Source organism: Cryptotermes secundus, unplaced genomic scaffold (assembly GCF_002891405.2).
Source record: "Cryptotermes secundus unplaced genomic scaffold, Csec_1.0 scaffold99, whole genome shotgun sequence".
Classification (NCBI taxonomy): domain Eukaryota; kingdom Metazoa; phylum Arthropoda; class Insecta; order Blattodea; family Kalotermitidae; genus Cryptotermes; species Cryptotermes secundus.
The window spans coordinates 2,797,611-2,821,646 of NW_019725842.1; the positions used below are offsets into that span (position 1 = coordinate 2,797,611).

The window sequence follows — 24,036 nt, forward strand, 5'->3', positions numbered from 1 at the left end:
TACCGCTCTTCCTCGTTCTGCGCAAGAGTATCTGAATATTACTTTGACGTATTTACTCCATGCAAGAACTGCTGAGCCACAGAAACAGCCGTTACTAAGTGATACAGGCACGCAACAATATAACAACATGGTTATTCATTTCATTTATAAGCAACCGCTCAGTAAACATATTTCTCCATATAGAAGAGTGCTATGAAACGCGGTAACGTCGTCAACAATACGGACTGTGTTTTCCATGGTGTCTGTGCACAGTGCTTATAAGAGAAGTGAATTAAGAAGCTAAGAATAGTTGAGAGTACGAAGACGAGAATGGAGCGTGTCCTTAGTGAATTGTGAAGTTTAGTTGAGTACAGATTAGGACAGATTTTCCTGGGCAGTAAAGCACGGCCGGCGCGTAAGGCTGACAACATTACCGCCATCTTTAAGCCGATTGTCTAGATAATGTGGGACCCTCAGCGTCTCACAACCCTATGGGCCTTCATGGGCTGGTACAGGGATAGCTTTACTTTTACTTTACAGATTAGGACAGAGGAGTACAAAGTGACTGAAGAAAAGAAGACTTCATAGTGATTTGAAGTGATAATTTCTGTGTCGAAATCCGTTGCTAGGAGACGACTAAGGAAGACGGAGAATTCTATTGCGTGTGCGGCAGTGAACTGGAGAGTATGTAAATCGGCGATAGCGCTGTATTAAGAGAACTTGTAACCGAAGTGCTAATAAATCCAACCATCCCAACTAGAACCCGTTATTTTCTTCACGCGTACCACGCTTCACTTGACATTATGGTACACGCTTACACGGAGAGACTAAGAGAAGTCCGTTACAAATATGGGGTCAATACGTGAGGTTTTGGTATCTCTGTGAAAAGGATAGAACTACGTGAATGCATTAGACATTAAACAATCTTTTGAACTTACATCATTGAAAGGAATTCTGTGTCCAAACATCAAGCACTGATCTGCTCTGAAATGCCACAACTACGTAGATGCTATAAGCATTAAACTTTCTTTTGAATGCCACTGAAAGTATGAATTCTGTTAAGGACATTTATGTCAAAACATCAAGTACGTTTCTGGTTTGAAATGATAGACCTTTGAGGATACAGCACACGTTAATCAGTTACCTGCACTTTCATATAAGGGGGTCTTGCTACATATTTCTGAAATTTACGTCTTAACATGTAGTAGCGCTTTTCATCTCGTATACTGATAAAATATGGTTCATAATTTCGATTCAGTGACAAAATTGCGGAAGGGACTATAAGCCACTTATTATGATAGCGGGAAAAGCCTCGGAACCCAGTTTCAGAGATACTAAAGATGCGGTGCTTGTTGAGTACTGGGAGAGTGGAACTGCCATGCAAAATTAATTGGAAAACTGTGCCAGGCAATCAGGAACAAGAGCCTAGGTACTTGAACCGCGATACTCTGCCTGAGCAAGGTAAAGCAGAATGCCACAGTTTTGTGATGCAGTGGCGTCCACAAAAATGCCGAATTACGCAATTTCATTTTATTTGCCAGGTTTGCTAGAAAATGGCTTGTTAATTTGTTATTGACACCGTCAAATATAACATTCCTGTCTACATGTTCCGACTGTCAGCAGGGGATTAGTTTTATCAATACCATATATTAAGTTAGTGAACATTATTTTACATTATTTACAATATACATTTTTACTTTCAAAATAAACACAACATTAAGCGTAAAATATTGATTATGTGTAGAAATTATAGAGATTGTTCAAAAGAATGATGAGAGGGGAAAACTAAACTTAATCGCAAAGGAAAAATTTGGAATAACAAGGAAACAACGGTTATTTAATTGATCTGAATTATGATTTTTTCACATATTTATTATACATGATATGCAGAGTCTGCTGTAAATGTACGAGTATGTTTCAATTGGTACTGGCTCGTGAATGAGTTATGCCCAGCGCCATAACTGATATACTGTTTTTCTTTTTGTTCGGTTAGGTATAATTTTAATTCTTGTAATGTGTTTTTACTCAGGTCTGTCTGATAGAGTTAGAACGTAGTATATTTTCAGTCTGTGTATAGTTTCGCTAAATTGTCGTAATTGCATTAGAAGTTGCAATAAATCCAATCATCCAGTCCAGAACATTTTGCCATTCGTCACGCTAACCCCACACACGTGCCGGTATATGTATGATACATGGAAAGAATTCTGTAATGAGGGTGAGTAATGTCAACCAGGGATTTTTGAAAATGAAACCCAAAATCGGAATGGAGGTTACTGAGGGAGAAAAGTTTTACTCGTGATTCCTTCTCCAGTTGCGTCATCTCTGCAACTGCAATAGTAATAACGGGGATAATATTTTGACACCCAGGGAACATCCTTCCCAGTTGACTCGCAAGCCCATTTCTTATCAGATCTTTGTCTTATCTGAAAAGAAGCTGACGAGTCGCTAGTTTCATGAAGTTGAGGTTCGCTTTCTTATGTATGACAGGAGAAGCAGCAGTATGATCTCTGCGCAGAATATTATTCTCATAAATATTCTTAATATAGAAGCAAAAATAAAAAATTATTCGTGTGTTAGAATAATATATACGTCATTTTTCTTAAATTTGGAAATAAACAAACAGTGATGTACATTAAATGCTCATAAGTTCATAGCAGACGAAACAATTTCTTGCAGAACTTATAGTCCCATAGTTTTATTTTCCTTTTGTAAGGTAACAATGTTAATTTAACAACATAAAATCACACTTATTTAACAAACATTTAGTGAATTGTTTAGAATTTCATTAAAGTTATTAAAATATATATACATTCAGTGTTTCAGCTACATGCTTCGGCCTCATATGTCCAATTTCAGGCAACCCACCTTTTTAAAGTAGTCTGCTGCACTGTGCACTTGGTCAAACAGTATTCATCAAAGCACGTCGTTGTTATAAACTTTTTGAATTCTGATGTTGTAGTACGATTTTAAAGAACGACTTTTTTTGCGACTGTTTTCATGTTCCATTGGGTGTGCCGCTCGCTTAGTCGTCTTGCAGAAGCCGAAGGTTAGTAAGCTTAATCTGCCTTTTCATAAGTTCTTAGTACGAGAAACAGCAGGCAGAGCCGAATAGAAGACTCTGAGGCTGGTACGTGCGTTTAATCCGTGAAGGGAAGTAACATAGAGGATTTCACTGTGGCATATATTTTAAATACATGTATTCACCCAAGCAAATGGAACGAGGTTAATTGGAAATTATTACATAAATGTAATCGTACATTTCCCTGAGGCAAAATTCACTAAACGATGAACTCTTTGTGAGATTCGTCAGACTTCTCAAACATCAGTGATGTTCACTGAACTTTGAAACAACCTAAGCATTATTGTAATGGTGGAACAGCAATTTTTTATAAATGGAATTTTGGTATCACCACACACACACATTCTACAACTGTCCAGTTCCAATCCAGATATGTGAGGGCTATTGAACTGAATGTCTAGGGACCAGTATCGTGCATTTGCGAACACTGTGATGCTGGCTGTATACTAGTGTACAAATGTACGATTCAACATAACTTGAACAGTAGAAAGCACTACGAAATTATTGTCAGGAAAGACATAAAAGTGAGATAATTTGCCTATAAGGAACTTTACTACCATGCATTAATTTCAAAAGAATGGAACGTTGTAGAATTCGACTAAGATACGTCTCCAGGGAATTAAAAAAAAATTAAACCCTCACTGAATCATATGTATATACGAGTATATATATATATATATATACATATATATATATATGAGTAGGGATAGCTCAGTCAGTATAACGGCAAATATGGGCTGGACGGCCCAGTAATCGGAGTTTGATTTCCTATACGGATAAGAGATCTTTCTCTCCTTCACACGTCCAGACCGACAATGGGACTCACTGAGCCTCTTATCAGATGGGTACCGAGGACTTTTAACGCGAGAGTATGGCATGGGGCTTAATTAATTGACTCACAGAATATCCTTGGTCTTTACCTATCCTATAAAAGAATGCAGAAAATGTCTGTACTGTTAATAAATTATTAAAGAACAAGAATGCACTACCATTGTCGGGAGCCGGAATAGCACGATCGGTATAGCGACAGTCTGCGTATTGGACGACCGAAGAGTCGGAGTTCGAGTGCAGTTACGGTCATGAATTTTCTCTTCTCCATAACGTCCATACCGGCTCCTATCCATGGGTACCACTTCATCACACGTTTTAATTAGTTAATCACAGGGACATTTCTTCCTTTTCACCCATAATGAACAAGGGAATCATCAAGTTTAACTAATGTTACTAACACTTTAAGTCATTCAACTCAAATATTTCGGTCCTATGTGACCAACTTCAGGGGATAAAGAGGAAAAATGACTCACATTACAGAAAACGTTTAGAAATGCACATAAGAAAATTAAATTTACATAGATAAGAATGAAAAACATAAGATATGATCATTCTATTTGACATAATCACAACACAAAACAGTGCGTATGCGCCAGTAGAATAATTGCATACCGTACAAGTATATCAGTGATACTAAATACACTGAAATATCCACCAGCACATCGCCAACAGCAAATAGTAGTAATGAATATAAGGTATGTACTATATATTATACTTACATTCCACTACATACCTTAAGGCGATTAATATTCGTAGATTATATGTAATCATGTTCTCTGTCATCTCTGCAGAAAACTAGGAACACAGTACTACTCAACGCTTCATATGGGTCACACTAACTTACTGACATCTCTGAAGACAGAGCAACTATATCAGATACCATAGCTTATTCATGTATTCAGAGGAAGTGTATATTGTCACATGTTTGGGAGACTGGAGACGGGGTTCAGATTGGTAATTGGATTTATTTACCACTACAGGTCGTAACTACAATTAATTATAACACCGTTACTGATTTTCGCACTCCCAAGCACTCGACACTAATCTCTTCAGTCTATCTACACTAGTCTTCACGGATTTGTAACACAGGATCTAATTCACACACTCCCAGTACCACTGCACTGTAGTACACACAAAGTCTTCAAATCACACGCCAAGTCTCCACATTCCGACTTCCTATAGTCTCCTGTGCTCCTGGTCTCAATTCGATCCTCCAGTTTACGAGACTGGATTGAATGTCGCTGCATTCACTTCTGTTATGAGCACTCTGCACTAGCTTCTCGTATGCCTTGACCTCCTTGACTCTCTACATTCCCTGACTCTCTCAAAGTCAAAGTCAAAGTCACATTGCGACTGACGGTCGGTCAGTCTGTCTGTCTTGGTGTCGAGCCCCAGCTTGGGCTCATCTCGGAATAACTCGATCTGTAGAGCGACTAGCTGTGGCTGGCCAGGCGCCCATGGAATTGAGGTTTGATTCCCGGCAAGGGGCAAGAGATCTGGCTCTTCTACAGAGCTTGCAGACAGGCTCTGTGGCCAACACAGCCTCCTGTCAAGTGGGTACCGGAGGTAAAGCAGCCGATGTGTGAAGCTGACCAAGAGAAAGAGAAAACTTCACTTTTGTTCTTTCATCATCTGAAACATATTTCCGGTATATTTTAAGCTTATAGTTTATTAAATAAGAGCAAGTACCGCTCCATTTCTGATGTATGACTGGCTTTACAACAGGAGAACTTTGTCTTAGCAAGCTGGCATCAGGGCCAATGACGTGTTACTCGTATCAGCAGCAGCAGTAACCTCTCAAGCTTTCGGCAACTCTGTTGTTATCTCTGCAGGCCTGTGGGCTGTAATCTGCCTTCTTCTAGTTTACTTTTAGTCGCATTCGGTCCTGGACCGTAATCATCAGCATCTGTCCGTTTAAGAAGTTTATGGAACTGAAAACAAGAAACGGCAAGACTAGTGGTATAGGTGCTATCTATGTTTACTCTCAAGACAGGTCCTCAGGTGACATTTCCTCATCTTTAGTAGAATGATTACACCACCAAGACTCAGTCCTTACACTGCGTAAGTTGAAACAGATTGCACGACTAGAAGATGAGACTATAGGTTCGATCAGATAGGCCACTGGAAGAGCAGGTGTACCACGGCAAGACTGCTTTTAGCTAGAATGTGGCACCATGGAACTAACATACTGCAGAAATTCACTGTCAATAAAAACGTTGGTACACCTTTACCAGACTACACGGCGACACATACCATAAGATAATTGTCATGATCACATCTGCGAGAACATCAAACCTCCCTCTCAAGATTCTGCTGCATGTTTTATATTTTGTTTCCTGTTTCATTGGTGTTTACTGTCTGCGGTGTACCATATAGACACGTTAATTAAACATGGTCACACCATTCGTGCAACACTATTAGTTTTCCATCCTCTCTTCTGATCTCATATCGTCAGAATGGTATATGTGTTGAATTCTGCGGTTTATTTCCATGTTCAGTTACTGTAATGCAATGTCCTCGTAGTACTCCGTACTTGCTGCCTCGGAAGGTTAGTACCGCTGAATGGAAATCACAGCTATTCATAATTCAGATGTATTCTGCCCTTTGTGTCGCATGTTGTACAGTAAAACACAACGGTCCCTTTTCTCAATTAAAGGGGCTAGACCTAGCTCCGCTCAGGCGCAGAACTAAACACTTCCTGCTACGATCATTGATCTCTGAACGTGTGCAGCTTTCAGATCTGTAATTGTGACGCAAAACACAAGGTGCAGAAGTTCCAATCTCTAAAATAACCAGCTCTAGATTTCGTTCTGTTCTGCGAGAACCTACGAGCTTCGTAATAAAAGTACATTTAGCTGGTTTTCATTTCTTAACGTTGCCTGTGTTTAATGAAATTCTATAGGGAGTACGAACAGCTTTTACGACCGACTCAATGCTATTTGTTTATTATTAATTTAAACTTTATTATTTAAGCCCCAAAGTACCTTGCTTGAAACTGCGTTGTTAGGATATATATTTTAGTGTACAGTATACAACCTTGCATGTTGGCTTATCGGATTAGTGGGATTCATCACAGTTGCTTGATATTGGACGAATCAACTTTACAAAATTAATTAGAAATTATAACTCACATGAGGCCTCGTAAAAGAAAAAGAAGGGATGAAAGAAAGTAGTAGCAATACTAGTAGAATAGCAATAGAACTGCAATATCAGTAGAAATACAAAAAAAAAAAGGAAAAAGGAAAAATAAGCAACAAAAAAAAACAAAGCACACTAGGCAACAAAATTCAAAACGACATAATTTTGGACCAACTATGCTAGTCAGAAAGTGAATTAAAGCTCATGTGAACTATTTCGACATACGCACTCGGATGTAAATATATTCAGAACGTGACCAGTTCGAATCTCAGTCGGAGTAACAATTATCTTGATAGGTTTCTATAATTTTCCTCAGTCTCTCCGGACAGATGCAAGAAGAGTACTTCAATTTTGACCACGCTGTCTTCCTTCCATATCCTTTAAACATGTTCATGTTTGGACGTAATCATGCATGTTATCATGGTTATATTGTATCACAACAATGGTGAAAGATGTTTACTTTTTTATACCGATCCTTAAAATACTAAGATCTTCAGATTAAGATAACGAGTTTCATGAATGACTCCAGGGAGCATCCATATTGTTGCGTGATAGCCGTTGCTATGCAGCGATCGTGAGATGGTCGGTTACCTCAGACCCGTTTCTGAGCAACGGTACATTAAACACGTTCCCGCGGCAACGGTTACGCATGCAGCTAAATGTTGCCTACGCTGTCTGCGCCGCGGAGTTATAAAGAGGAGAACTGGGGCAACCAGCTCAGTTGAGCTCTGTAAGGGAGGCCGAGAAGAGATGACGCTATAGTTTATTGACAGTTCAGTTCTGGAAGGTCGGCTGTGACAGGGTGACCTGAGCGCGCGAAGCTGAAGAATCTCAACTGTTAGTATCCGTTGCCAGTGAACGGCTGATTAGAAAGGGTTAGCAGGTGTTGTGATGATCTATGAATTGTGGAGATAAACAGTGGCGCTGTAATTGTTTGTAGTTGCTAGTCATGTGAATAAGCGGCCAATAAATCCATTCACCAATCCATACCCCGTCTATAGTCACACACATAAATAGTGACAGAATTTTGGTCACCACCTAATTAATTCATTCTGTGTCTACTGTTTTCCGAAGATCTAGGTTTAGTTCAAATTTCTTCAATATTATGCTTGCGTATTGAAAGTTCTGACTATCCTTCTGTTTGACCTTCCTTCTTTCCTTCGAATAAGCTAGCGCTAGTCTACAGACATTAATTTCAAACGAAATCGAATGTTTTTAAAAGCGCCGGCTATGTAAATAGGACGGAAACGAATCTGGTTATAGGAGGGATCAGTTGAAACTCAAAATAACTTGCTTTTTTGTCTACCTTGAGCCATTGATTCGACCACGTAAAAAATTAGGTGTATTGTATTCTGCTTCTTTTACAATGAAGTGTGGATCTTGTTGGTACCAGCCACGAAACTGTAATGGATAAAGCTTGTTGTGCTCTGTGTCATTGTGGAGAACAGAACGTTAATTCTTCAGTTAGATTCGGCTTGGTTCGTGAAACTGTAAGAAAGATTTAGTTTACTTACTGCTACAGTGTTTCAAGTTTCTAATTTATATTCATTTTTAACATACTGTCATAAATATGAACTTCTGGCACAAAAGAAACGTATAATTGCAGTGGCTACCACTCTTGCTTTATGCCCGAGAGGTCGTTGGTTCTGTCCTGATCCCTGAGGCCGAAAACCACGAATTTTGCGTGGTTTTTATTGTTAATACACACAGACAAAATACTCTTGACATCGCACATCACGGCTACTGCCAACCAAATCCCTATCAATTCATTATTCTCATTCATGTTTTACTCTTACTTTAATTATCTCTGCAATTAAGAAATAATCCTGAAAGTAAACTGAAAAACAAATATATATTTTGTTACACATGGATTATATTTATTCCTGATGCAGGCCGCGACATAGCTCAAGCGGTTAGTCGCTGGCTTCCCACCGAGCCGGCCCGGGTTCGATCCCGGGTCTGGTCAAGTTGGATTTGTGGTGGACAAAGTGACGCTGGGGCTGGTTTTCTCCGAGTACTTCGATTTCCCCTGCCAATCTTCATTCCACCACATTCTCCATCATCATAATCATCCAGGACAGGTTACAATAGGTCAATCATTGGCCGCCGTGCCGAGTGGACCCAGTTTTACTCCAACCCTTCCCAACTAAGCGAATTTTATTCCTGATGCAGCAAATCTTATTTACATTAGGATTGCACACGAGGTAGTTACGGCTGCTGGATATAAGACAAACCCGATTGAATAATTTCGTGATTTACCCCAGGCCCCTGACTAGGATAATGACTTAAACGATTCTACACTCCTTTCCGAATGACCGTATACGAACCGGCAATTTATTCGATTTAAGGTAGCATGAAGTTGATAGAGGGTTGTTAAATAACCCATTCATTGATTCATCGCAACAAGCTGTGTAACATAAGACCACAACGTTCCGGTGAGGACGTCACAAGCACAGAATTTGCTTGTCAGATATTTCGTGGACATGGCACAACATAATATTCATACATATTTCATAATAACATGGCCCGCCTTGTAACATTGAAAACACACCCGCTTGAATCCAAGCCGGGTACTTAGAGCCATGACCAGTGCCTTTCTGTGATTTCATTAAGTGATCCGAAAAAATGCCGGTATGCCATGTTAAAATATACCGTGATCACTTCCCTTCATATAACTAGCAGTTGCTCATTCACAGTCCTGTAACATATTTGACCACGAAATATCAGCGGTTGGGGCAACATCTTAACACATTCAAAGCCGGTTGGATACAAATAAGTGTGACCTTGCAGCTCGGATTTTCCAAGTGGCCCACTTTGGCAGGCATGTGTGATATAATGAAGAAAGCAGTGCTTTGGGATGTGGTACCGTGTAGATGTGGTGTTAATCGACGTTTTTGAGGAACGTATCGCCTCCATCTTCAGGGTAGAAGGAAAAATAAGAAAATCCGTAAACGAAGAGAGAGTGAGAACAGGTGAAAGCAGACTGATGTGATATAATGTTCTCTCAGCGGTCCACGTTGCGATTCATTTTCTCCTGGAACGTGGCTTCGTGTAGACGGGTAAGTAGGTACCAAAGTTTTGGAGTGTCTGCTGACTCCACCATCAGGGTTGAAGAATTAATTCCGTGGGAATGGGAAGGCACATAATGTGACGTGCTGCCTGAAAGCAGGACTATAAGACGTCCATCACTAGTCAACGGCTAGCAATTCCTAGGCAGCGATGCCTAGGAAATCGTTTCCCCGGAGATGAAAGCCTAAGAGTGGGGTTTCCACCGTTACAAACGAATTGTGTGAGGTAAACACGTATTCCCGCGGCAACAAGAGGCAGTTGCATAGCAGCGGGCGAAATTAACCCTTCGACAAGGTATTCCCATTCAGTCCGAGTGCAGGATATAACAGTTTGTATCCGGCTAGAGCAGAAGTTAGTTTCGTATCCGACGAGATGTGAGGACAGTTGAGCTCCGAGCAGAAGACAATTCACCGAGAATAGCGGTGCGGGACTGTATAAAATTGAAGAGGAAACGTCCGAAGACGTTACAAGTGTTAATAGTTGTATTTGTGAGTGTAAAGAGTGATTGTCCAATAAATATTTGTCCAAATCCGAGACCCACACAATTTCTTGTCGCTTTGCCTAGCAAACACGCGACAGTATATAAGGAAGAGAGGACAGGAACCGAACGGGGCAAAGGAAGACGTGAGCCTTAAAAATGCCAACATTTCTATGCTGGGACTCGAAGGGCCATCAAATTCTGGAGCTCCAGTTCTTGTTCTCTCACGTAATTGTGTTACTTCTATTACCTTCAGTGTTTACTATCCAATCCAAAGACAGAGAGGCAACTGATTCCTCCGAAACGATATATGTAGAGAACGTCATAACCCGGAAGATACACGTAGTAACATTTTTCAACTGTATTTTTGCGTAAAGACTAAAATACAGGTTCATAATTTTATCTTGTTTTTCGTATTTTAGCTTGCAGACCCGTTACTGGCAAACGACCGCGAAACAAACAACGAAACAACAACCGCTACTAGACAACAGATTCGTAATAAGCAAATATATGCAGCCGTTACTGAGTAAAGCCTTCGCAAACCAACACGTTCCAACGGCAAAGAGTCCGCGCGCGCAGCAACAGAGGGACTGTCGAAAACGGAGTTTTCTGGGCAGTCCGTGCCAAGGTGTTATAACCGACACAAATTTAGAAGTTAGTCAGTTGTAAGAAAGTCTGTGAAGAGAAGACTTAGTAGGCACAGTTTGGGAGCCAGCGGGCAATGAAGTGAGCGCGGAAGCTAAAGAATCACCACTGTTAGAAGCCGTTACCATGGAACAACTAGTAGAGAATGTAACAGACTGCGAACATTAGTCTGTGTGCTCTAGCGATATGTTAAGTGTGTGGATTATCGATGACGCTCTAATTAAGCGTACTCACGACTCTTGTGTTAAAGTGGTCAGTAAATCCAATCTCCAGTCCAGCTCCTTCTATACTCACACACACACATACACGTGATAATACGTATATTGCATAAACTGTTCTCCGTCTATTTCAATCTCCAAGTGTCATCTGCCGGCCATTGCATAAACCGTAGGAACAAATTTTAACTTCCCATCTCATTTAAAATATTTTCTGTTTGCGGGCCTGAAGTTGTTAAAAATAAACTATATATTTTTATTTTACAATTTTAGTTATCCTTTCGCTCGAAGAATCGGCGAACACAATCACTACAGCAGGACCAGTTGCCGCCTGCCAAGACCAGCCGTCTGTGCATTAGCATTACACTGTTCTTCAATGCACTTTTTAGACAATTCAGTGTTGATTTTTCTGTTCTGTTTTATATCTCACTGGTAGTCTACAACTTCACTTCAAGGGACACTGAATTGTTTGGTAAAGTTACCAGGAGACGGCAACATGGATTATTTTTCGCTAGCACAAAATATATATTGGGAAGGAGGAAAGATTTGAAAGAGGTGGATCAAGTTATTAGCACCGGAAGTATTAATCCAATATAATATTCAGTGTGACTGGTTCCAACTATCAGTAGCACACGAGAAGCATTCCGCCTTGTGTCGTAAGCCACTCTTCTAGTGGTCGTGATCCCTAGTAAGGTGAACATCGTATTAGCCAAAATAAAAGCAAGGTGAATTTCTAAACACTGATCGGTGGAAAAAAGAGTTACCTTGTTTTCGGGTCATTAAAAATAAACATGAATTTCTTTACGCTTACGTCCTTCAAAACTAAATGACGTATTTTTTTTTCAAATTCATTTTTATTCTGATTTTCTCATTGAAGTAATAGGGAGTCGCCTTATATTCGCTGCCACCCTACACTCGTACCCGAGCTTATACGGCAGGAACCGAGACTCTCAACTCCGCGACTTATATGTACTTACCTGTTCTAGTGACAGCTGTATTGAGAACTGCGAAGTTCTTCACGTGGAAGGCTGAATTGGTTATTTCTTTGATGACAGCTTTATTACAGCTATACAGACATATTCTCACATATCTGGGCATTTGTTTTCAAACCTTTGAATTATTTCTTTTAATGCTAGTGGGGACTAAGTCCCTTGCACTGGGGCCACTTCTGGCCTATTGTACCAGCCCCAGATGATAGATGAGGGTGACTGTGGAGCAATTGGTGGAATGAAGATTGGCAGCGGAAACCGAAGTACTCGGAGAAAACCTGCCCCAGCGCCACTTTGTCCACTACAAATCCCACTTGACCAGACCCGTGATCGAACCCGGGCTGCCGCGGAACCTTTGAATTAATGTATGATTTCTAGGAATAGAAAATCAGTACAGTTTATTAATACTCGTACATAAAATTTCATCTTGTCTTCATCTTCATTCCATGTAACGTGTTTATATATTCTCGTGACTGCAGATACGATACCCGTTTATGGAGCCGTCAGATATTGACATCTGGAGATAAATATACGAACTGCGTGCTCCCAAATGTCAGGCATCGCAACACAGTTCTGCGGGTTATAATAGAATCGATTCGTGGGAGTTGTGCCAGCGCGTTTCTTGACAGTGCACATGTGACTTTCTCTGTGGAAAGAAATACATCATAAACACATGCAGCACCTGTAGGCCAAATAACGTGAATATTAAAATAAACGAGGATCTGGAGCCAAGAACAGCCGAGAAAGTCGACAGCGCGGAAGGTGGGAATGAAGAAGCTGATGATTAATAGCTGTTCCAGCATTAGAGCCAAAAGTCCTGTATTTCTGAATATATCTAAACCAATAACTTTCTTTTCCCGGTGCAGGATGGAAAGTTTGTGGCCATTTTCTTCTTTGTTTTGTATTAAAAATTTAAATATTCGACACTGTGGCTTGTAATCTCGTACGGTTATTAACTTTGAGTGTGTTATTTTCTTCCACTTCTTCTATTTCCTTGTGAATTTAAGCCCTTTGGAATCATTAGGATGTTAAAGAACCTGTTCAGGCTACCGTATTTTTGGTCTTCATAGTATATCCCGCTTTCTTTGAAGTCAGTAGTTTAAGAGTCTTTCTAGAAACCAACAGTCTGATAGCCAATGAAAGTGATTTGTTTGGATTACGAGTTTGAAATATGTCACTATAATCCCTTAATATCTCCAAAATTCTTTCACTGTAGTTCTTATGGCTAATTAAGTACGTAAAGACATTATTGTTGATGTGATAATAAGGCATATTGCTTATTTAAAGTGGAAGTGTTCTCATACTTCGAGGTCAAACGATGTCATTTGTAGGGTCATTTTGGCTCACAAGGTCATTAGTGTTGATATTATGATTATATTGAAGGATGTGAGCTGTAACCCTCGTTGCACTTTGAGATATTATAGAAGTACATTTCAATCTGTAGAATCTTTGTGGATCACAAAATCATTATTGTTTATATGATGACTAAGATCATATTGTTGTTTGAGGATCAAAAGCGTAACTCCTCGTCAGATTTTCATTCCGCATAATTCCGGTTGATATCTCGGTAGGGGTATGTGATAGTATGACTCGGAGTCTTAGCGATTTTCTTCAGTACCCGAAGATAAATTCCAGCATAGTTTATAAGAAGACCGCCTCTTTGATATTCAACTGTTACTCATCATGTAGGATTTGAGGTTCCCACAGCGGTGTTACGAAGAGTTCTGTCTACACACCGTGTAGTCCGCTGAAAGTCAACTGACGTTACGGAGGCAAGTATCGGCTTCATCTTCAGAGTCGACTGAAAAGCCAAACAGAAAACCAGCATGAAGTATGCTTTGGTTGCTACGTGCTTCACGCTGGTTTGTTGTCTGACTTATTAGTCGACACTGGGGCTTGAAGCTATGTTTCCTCCGAAACGTCGGACGACTTTCAGCGAGCTACACAACGTTATACCCCAGTACTGAAAATTTAGGCAGAACATCACTGTCGAGTGGGTTGATCTAGTGATTTCTGTTTGAAGGGTTCCCCTTTCAAATCGCTCCACGACGATGGGAATCCTGACGAGGTTTTCTCGTTTCTCTCTCCCACTCAGAAAATTAAGGATTCATGCTTACATAAGACACTACGCTTCCGTTCACGTCTGCTTCTATTCGTTTTTCGTTAATAATCCTCTCATTTTATGCTGCATAGTCTGAGCCTTTGTTAGAACCGTTAAATGAACCAAATAAATAAACAAATCAGAATTTATGGCCACCTTCGAGTCGTCAAGTAACTTAGAATCAATGAGTAAATCCTTTGATTAGGCAGTGTTTATATTTGTAATATATGTTATGTGTGCGTACACTTCAGAAAAAGATAACACTGTACTGTTTTGTGGAAAGCATGTACTCACCAATAACTTTGAGCTCCACAAATATACTTGCTGGAGGGTGTGTGGACACCTGACACTCATACCACCCAGCGTCACGCGGCTGAACGTATTTGATTTGAAGTCCCCAGTTCTGAAACCAAAAAAGAAATAACGTCTAGCAGCCGACTAGTGGTTATGAGGAACCCTGTATTCTCTGATGTGAGGCCGTAAGGTCACGTAGAATTTCACCGACACTGGCTATAGGCGCGCTTCTTTTGGCTTATTCTTCGATCATGAAGGTGGGAGCTGAAGACAGTAAGTACACTTCATAACTACTGCCTTGAAAACCTAAACTCCAACCTGTGATATATGAGCCCTTTGCAAATGTTTACCAAGAGAACTTCCATTATATCTAAACCACTGAAATTGAAACGTATTCACTATTGGAGAAAAGAAAGAAGGAAACTCCGTGGTCTGTAGTCCGCAAACGAACTGTACCGACCGAGCGACCGCAGCTTGTTAGCGAAGCTAGTGGCAACTTTAGCGGATCGAGGGTGTCGCGTGGTCAGCGCAACTGATCCTCACGGACTTTAATCTCGGTTTTCTAGACCGGAGCCGCTATATCCTTGAAATAGCTCCTAAATTATGCCCACGAGGCTGTGTAAACGCCGTTGCAGACCCAATACTTCTCAGAAATGTTATAGCGCCGGGAATCGAACCCGAGACCTCTGGATCTGTAGGCAGGAACTCTGAGCACTAGGCCAAAGAGGCAGCGACGGAATTTAAAAATGTTAAGCCCTTGAAACAGTTTTAAGAAAGGGCGGGCCGCTACTGAATAGACAATTTGATTTCGGTGCAATTATTCTGAAGTATTTGTGAAAAATACTTGTAAGACTACAAATAATTAAGAACGTATTTCGCATTAATGTGAGTAATGTTAATGGTTATACATACGGGTGTATAACGGAGCAACATCATGAACTGGGGTCTGGAAACATATGAATGACAAGTGGAATTTGTGGAACGTGAAAATTTGCCCGTAGATTTTACAACAAACGTTCGGATTACAAACACATCACAATGAATCATTTGCACAATTTAAGTACCGCAGAACACTGAAACACAAGTTTCACATATTACTAAACCTGTATATATCGGATAGTTAAGGAAATGTTCTAAGTGTAATTCTATAAACAGTGTTGTCTTTAAGCACGTGGTACATAACAGTTCGGTCACAAAATATATGCACCAATACATAATTAATTTACTAATATAATAATAATTTGTATATATATTAAGAGTCATGATGATTGTCGCGATAAGGGTATCAATTATTCAATGTAGCTGAAAACAAATCTCATTTTGAAAGACCCGTGTTCCACTTCCGCACAAAGCATTTTTAAGAATCAGTGACAGTACTGATAAATACATGGAAGTATTGTGAGTTAAAAATCTTGTGCAAAAGGTCATCCATATGTTATATAAGCAATCAGTGTTATATATAGCTGTATGTATGTACATGCGCAGCGGCTGTAAGGGGTTGGATGCATGTTCTACAGCCTCTCCTACCCGTCTTGCTGAAGGGGCGCTGAAGCCTCACCTGCAGCGAAGTAACTGTTAATATCGGTGCTTGAGGAAAGGCTGACAAATAATAATAACAACACCGAGGGTAAGATAGTGAGTGGCTGAACGATCGAGGCAGGATTCCCAGGAGGGAGAGAGCATTTACTTCCGCTGCCGCACCCACAGATCTGTCCAGCCTCCCTCCAACGGTTATTTGAGGCTCGTTTCTCGGAATAAATGGGCCGGAACATGAAGCTACCACTCACTTCTGTATACTCCCTTAGTTAAGAATGTGTGGATTCATGCATCTTAATACTTGTGTTCTCGATTAACAACAATAATAGATCAGGTGTGAAAGATCTATCAGACGGCAATCTAGCGCGTACAGAGTAAGCAGAGCTTGTTTTTAAACAGATGTCTTGTCTTTTAAGATTACATGGTTTATTTATTTATATATTTACCCTATTTGTGGTATACTTAGGGACACCGTCAGTGACTCATATTATGCATATTGGAATAGTTGGTTAATGGATAATGAGTTTCAAGTGAAACCGAAGGAAATTATCGTGGCCTACTTGAGGTTCTACCCCAGTTTCAGAAATTGAGGAAACCTCATCCGGAAATATCAGTCAGGACAGCTGGTATCCAACCGAGCCTTGAACCCGGAAACTCCGGCAAACAAAGCCGGAGTACTGTCTACTATACCGGACTTATTATAAGAATAGCAACACCAAAGCACATTTCGGGGCTCTGATTCCCAAGTTGTTGCTGTGACAAGGATTTATAACTTGTCACGTGTTATCTACGCGAGACACAATTTCGCGTCAGCGCGACTAATGATGTCCTGTCTGGCTTCACTTCGTGGTAGGGTCAGTTATTTGCGCCATGTGTCGCCCTTGCTGTAATTAGCCGCTCTCTTTCGGGCCTAGCTGTCTGCTTCCACGTGCTTTCGACTGTTTACTAACTGCTGTTTATATTTCACGCGGAGAGCGCTTCCTTTTAACGGCCTTGGTTTGTCTCCTAAGCAGCTACTGTAGTCAGGTATCGAATAATTAATAGTCGGAAGCATCGCACGGTTTGCTAAGCAGTTTAATGGCTGCATTGATTTACTTAGCAACAACGAACTCAAGGGGCAATTTACCCAGGAGAAGACTGTGGAAAATCGGTTCCTGCCGTATGTTACAGATAATATTGAAAGGAACGACAAAAACATTTAGGCAGGGAGCATGCACTTATACAGGTTGTTTATAGTAAGCTGTGGGCTGTGCATTTGAACACAATTGCACCTGTATACATGTCATCACTGGGCTGTAAACTGAATTACTTCTTTGTAGTCGTGGAGGTCGAGGATTCTGATACTTGGTCCAGAGATCGACTATCCTCATTCAGAAAGCAGTCTTCTAGTATATGGCTCCGTGTAGATATTGTGTTAACCGACGTTTCGGAGGAAAGTATCGCCTCCACCTTGATGGTAGAAGAGAAAAGAAGAAAATTCGCAAACGAAGAACAGCGTGAGCAAGTACGTTCCTTCGAAACGTCGGTTAACACAATATCTACACGGCGCCATATCCCAGAAAACTGCTTTCTTCAGTCACCGCCGTGAAAACCTCAAATCTGACATCCTCATTCAGGTTTTCGTGAATTTTATCACTTCTTCCAGGTAAATGGTGGGATAGCATTGTAAAGTAACTCGCTCCTCTCCACATGCCTCCACGTTTTGTCCAGTCTTCCATCGGCGCATTATGAGAAGAGAAAAATTACTTAAGTACAGAAAGTTATTGTCTTCTGGGTTTGTCTGGTAGACGTTTTCGGTCGGGTTAGAGGAACGTGCTGCCTCAGTTTCCGGAGGAGAAGAGTGATAGAAATTTGTCGATACTTCGGAGAAACGTCGGTAAACAGCTAACTTACGTGTTACTGCATGCCATAAGGCAGTAATCTTCATAGTCGCCGCCGCGAAATTCTCACATTTGGCAGAACAAGAATCAATTCCGTTAACAGTATGACACGGGCCTGTATACGTACTGTACAATGCGCGTGAGTGACGTACACAGTTATTCCACTATATCTAATGTGGAATATAATGCAAAGGTAATGAATCTTAACTAAAGTACAATATCTGACCAGTATTGTTTTTGTAAAGGAAATCCCATTGATAATCAAGTGCACATAGTTTTTGTAGCTTCTTCTTATTGGTGGAAGTTCATCAGGTTGAATCATGTGAAATCGCGAGCCCTCGTCAGCTGTAAAGCCTTATCTGCTTTCAATTACGGAGAAGAAAAGTTGTTGCACATGAATTCTGCTTTAAGGGGACAGTGTATGTTAATCAGTTACAGGTGTCTTAAATTTCCACAACAATCTGAACCAGCCAATCTATGTTAGTATACCTCACAGAGAAGCAGAAAGTCGCGCGTTAATTAAATATACACGAATCACCTCATGAATATTAAATTTCCCACAATGCGGGATTGTTTTTTTTTTTGGCTAACTGGCAAACCTCACTCCACTGAATGAATCATGGACAGATCAAACACCACAAAGCTGTTTATTATTCTGCTTATGGTGTTCTGTTCGGAACTAAACAAATTGCATACGAGTCAAGTTTTTTATCACAGATTTTGCAGATAAAATGGTAATGCTCTCCCTGAAACACGCTGTGGAGGCCCATAGGGTTGTGAGACGTCGAGGCTCCTACATTTACTGTAGACAGTCGGCTAACAGATGGCGATGAGGTTTGTCGGCCTTACGCGCCGGCCGCCCTTTACTTCCGGGAAGATTCTTGGTATTCATTTCTGTTAGAGGCTGAGTCGACCCCATGTTCTTAATGCGGCTGCAAGGTTTAGGTCAATTGAAAAATTCAGTGACCTCCTCGGAAATCGAACCGCCACTTTCCGGGTTGTAGCATAGTGCCTCAAACAACTACGCTGTCACGTGCCCCAACACATTTGGCATATTTTTAGTATTGTATGCCCATGGTTATATATGGGTTTGAAACTTCGTTTCGCCTTATAAAAGCAGAACGTTGGATGCACGTAAATACGTAGAATACAAGGAGAAAGAATCAGTAAGGAACCACAGAGTTTCCTAATATTATGAAGGATGAAAAGGGCACAACATGTAGCACACTGAGTGGTGGATCGAAGTTCCTCAGAATTACGTACAGGGAGGGTCTGTGGTTATTAACGTTTTTAAACTTCATATTCTGCTAACGTACAGTCAATAACAGCGGGAAGGAAGTTATAGAAGTGTGCTTCCCTCCGAATGCTTCAGACAGAGTGGTGGATTTACAAAGAACTGCCCTAAATTACAAGAATAACAGTTGCTATTCTGTCGTTAGCTAACAGTTGTTGGTAGCCACAGAAGTTGGCAGCATTAAACGACAGTTAAATTATGTTTTAGTCGGTATTGATATGTCCAGTTTGCCGAATAAAAGCAGAACGTCACTGTACATAACAGCTTACTACATATTGCTACTGCGTGAAGTTTAGTGGAATACTTAGTACTAATGTAGCTGTCGTTCCAAAATATTTCAAGTTATTTAGCTTAGGCAGTTTTTACGAAATATGTTTATATTGGCAAAAATGTTGCACTTTCACAGAAACTGTTTTCTGGACAGGTTTTATTCTCCAAATTAAATTAAGAAATTGATAGCCGCAACAGCTTCCCCTTGAAATTATAGTGGACTTTATGCTAGTAAATTCATAACTATGCAATTAATTTATCCACTTCTGCGTGTAATTTCCTGTAGTTCACTTTCTAGCCGCATTGTTTTAGATAACATCATAATTTTCTCCACTGCCAAGTGTGCAATTATTAACAAACATAAATATTTATTATAGGTTTTCAGTGACGTTTACGACCCGAGACACACACAAGATTTCAAATCCCTAGATCCACGTATGCATTCGATATTTCCTCGACCGCCATGCTGCTGGTTTGTATTCTAAAATAGATCTTAAGGGGACGTGCAGAATTTTGGAAGATCTGTTACTGCGCAAAAAGTGAGGGTCCTCTGGCTGTATGTGGTTCGAACATTCTAACGTGAGGAATCCGCATGAGCCGGCTTACTGGTACTGCTGACTGGAGATGGAGTTGCTTCAGTGGCAACATGTAAATACCCAGGTTCATTAATATCCGTCAGTTACTTCAAGATTTAGTATGAGAGGACAGCTGGAAGGCTGTCCGATAGGCCTAGTGTTACAATATGTTCTCTTATAAAAAATGTAGCATTTCGTATAATTACCTCCATTACCATATCTGCTGCAGTGTGATACCTATGCGAAACATTTACCGCTAAGTGCTGCATGCTATCTGAAGTATTTTATGCACATGCCCCCGTTGCCATAGAGATAATTTATACTGCGTGTGGAAGCGTTTTGGCGATTAGACAGACGTGTCGGGAATCCACCGATAATCGTCATCCCTACCAGTAAGTGCCAGAATAAACAACAGTTAAGCTACAATCCAAACTAACCTTCTACTGCTTAGTGCAGTAAAGTGCATACTCTGCCAAGAGAGAATAATATTCAGCCAGAAAATAAGGGGGTTGAAATCACAGTCTTATGTGGTGAAATTTTAAAATGGTCCCAAACTCTCGTCTACGCTTAAAGTCATGACATTTATATGTTCTGCGGTTCAAATTCTGTAGGCGAAAACCACAAATTACGATGCTTCGAATTACGTAATTTTCTCCATCTTCCTGCCGCCCTGCTATTTCTAAGGTCAACATATTGTGACGTTGATGGCACCGTTCTGAAATCCCCTCTGTCTATTCTATATCCTGAACTTGAGAGAAACACTTTTACACACAGAAGTTTTGAAATGGAGGGTTAATCATAAAATGGATATTAAGGAAATTATGTGGTACTGTGGACTAAATTGAACTGGCTTAGGATAATATCCAATGGTCCCGGTTTTTATTGGAATAAATTAATGCTTCATTAAGTAAGCGATTGAGTATGTGAAGAGCAATGGAACTTGGCCATGAAAATTAATTTTTTAATTAATTAAACTAAAGCGAGGAAGTTCGTGGCTACTCTTCAAGCAAGAACGTGTACCATGGAGTGAAACAGGTTTTACCTCAAGTGCTCTTACAACCTTCATGGGCTAGTACAGTCGTGGTTCTGTGGACCCGATACACAACCAGCAGTCTGTGGCCCATGTTCAAGAATTTAAATTTTAATCCTGTTTTATAGGTTCCGGTACTTATTTTACGACTGCTTCCCTTTCGAGTTCATTCTACTGCCTCTAGGGATATGCTGCTCTGTAACTTTAACAGAGTCGCTTTGAGGCGAGTATGGTGTTTGGCTGTGCAAGCTAATGCACGTTTTCTTCTGTTTTTCTTCTCCCTCTGCAGTATTGTGCCTTCTTGTCTTGATAAGATCCTCGCTACAGGCCGAACCACTCTTCAAGTTGTGGCAGTGGATTTTGAGTGGCTTTATGTTTCAGCACAAATCCAAATTCGAAAAGAAAAGGCCCGATGGACGCTATGCTAGGGAAAAGAGGTGGAAGTTTCATTAATGTAGGTACGCTAGGACTGTGGGGATTGGCTTCTCTGTTAATCACGTATTGTCTTTAAAACACACTGCGTTTATGAAATCGGCAGAACCAGATCTGTCTTACAAAATGTGCTTTTTGTGATAAACATTAGGAACTTTCAATGAAAGGTCTTCATATTTTAACGTTTGCATAAATAATGTTCCATATTTGAAGGAAAAAACATGTAGAGGGTATTGTTGTTGTTGTTATTGGAGGGGGTGGGTTTCCCCATGCACCGCGACCAGTTTGATCTATTGTGTGTCCCCCTATGATCTTCTACCAGCCTCTATACCCTACCGGTAATGGTGCTTACCATCAGTCCCTACTCAGCCAGCGAGGTCGGCCTCTACTGGCTGAGAGGTATCTCGATGCTTCCCCCATCTACCAGAGGCGTTAGAGACTACTGTTGGGCGGGAAATGTCCTTAATTTAGCTCAGTGGCCTCCTTTGGAGACATGAGGTTCTTTTACGTGCCGTAAAGCTACGACACGGGACCCACGGCTTAAAGTCCCTCCCGGAGGACTTGTTCCCTGAATTCTTCCGCCCTTAAAAATTCCACGACTTCCGCCGGGTTTTGAACCCGCCTACCTTGAGTCATGAGGTGGGAACGTTACCCCTAGACTACGGAGGCCGCTTAAGTAGAGGGTAAGTAGATATTTTTCAAATGGTATGCAATTGTACACCTATGTCCCAGAACGTTTATTTCCATATGAGTTCGTTAGTGAATACTTTTGGAAATAACGGAGGTATGACTAGTGAAATTCAAATATTTGCACCTGTTAGATACATAAATATACTGCCACAGCTTCCGAAGAGTACAGGTACGTACTCAGTCGAATTCGAGGTTTACAAAAGCCTTGTGCAAGTGCACAAAATTTTGTCTTATAAATAGAGGGCCTATTCAAGAAATCATCTTTGGCATTCAGTGATAATTACCATTAAATACATTACTGTTAAATTATATGCCTAATATTAATTTAATTTATGACTGCGACTTATATAAGTAACAAATACTCGTAATGATATGCTGAAATTTAATGAATGAGAAATATCTGAATTAGTTTAGGTTTCTGATGCTAATTTCTCTTGTTTCCGATTGAAACTAAACAGTGCATTTGCTACGGGGACTATAATTAAATACTGGTAGCAAGTTTTCCAGCTGTAACGAGAATACTTTCGTCTAAAATTTAATGTTATTTGAGGAGGGACAGAGAAGACGCTGCATATGTTTGAAACGCTTAGAACCTACAGATTGTCGGCGAACGCAAATAAATCGCATCCTTGTCTTATACCGTACTGTTACCCCTCAAAAAGCATTGTACAAATAAATATTTTACATAGTGACTGGATGATATCGTAGAGTTTCCTCTGTAGTTTGCATTACCTATATTTCGGTACAGAAATGCGTGTATGAATCTTGCGATAAAGATCCAATTAAAATAACAAAGAAGAGTGCTACAATTCAAACGTCAGATCCCTTTTCGCTCTTTCGAACACTACTCCACTGTACAGAAAAGAGAACTTTGATAAAATCTTCTGTGTAAGTGAACCCGTTTCTTTAGCTAAGCGAGTCCTGCGGAGAACTCAATATTATGTAGCACGTTTCCACTCAGCTCCAGTAGCGACGCAAGCCTCCTGATCCCAGGAGAGGGCAACCATACTGAAATATTATTCATGCAAGAGATCACGTTCCATTCCACATGCGGTTTCAGTTTCACATAATGCATAAGTCACAGTACTTAACTTCAGGACCACCTTTTGTTGTAATGAAGCGTAGGATACACTCTTAACTACATTATGGCCTCTGTTATAAATTTTACACGTACAATTTCCTTCAGAACTGAAGCATTAAGTGCACTCTGATATAAAGATCCTGGCTTGGAATAGCACAGAACTACTATGATTATTGTATGGTCATCTTGTACAGTTGCAACTTTTATTATAATAGGATGTACGAGTAGAAGTATATACTCCAGGCGTGCCCCTAAAGCAAAGTAATAGTAAAGCTATCCCTGTAACAGGTCGTGAAGCCCCATAGGGTTGTGAGACGTTGAGGTTCCCACATTATCTAGAGCAGTGCTGTCCAACGTTCTTATGTACTCGGGGACAATTCACTGATGCCTATGGAGGTGCGGGCGCCACCACACTACTACTACTACTACT

At 40.5% G+C, this 24,036-nt stretch overlaps 1 protein-coding gene and 1 long non-coding RNA gene across 2 annotated transcripts in view; one reads left to right on the forward strand and one right to left on the reverse strand.

Annotated features, from left to right (window-relative positions):
* Nucleotides 1-24,036, forward strand: part of LOC117282246 — a 537,046-nt gene that overhangs the window by 19,891 nt on the left and 493,119 nt on the right. The window lies entirely within an intron of this gene.
* Nucleotides 1-24,036, reverse strand: part of LOC111863630 — a 364,157-nt gene that overhangs the window by 19,835 nt on the left and 320,286 nt on the right. The window contains exon 4 of the mRNA XM_023850124.2: nucleotides 14,819-14,927. Within this exon, the coding sequence (XP_023705892.1) occupies nucleotides 14,819-14,927 (109 nt within the window). The remainder of the gene's footprint in view (nucleotides 1-14,818; nucleotides 14,928-24,036) is intronic.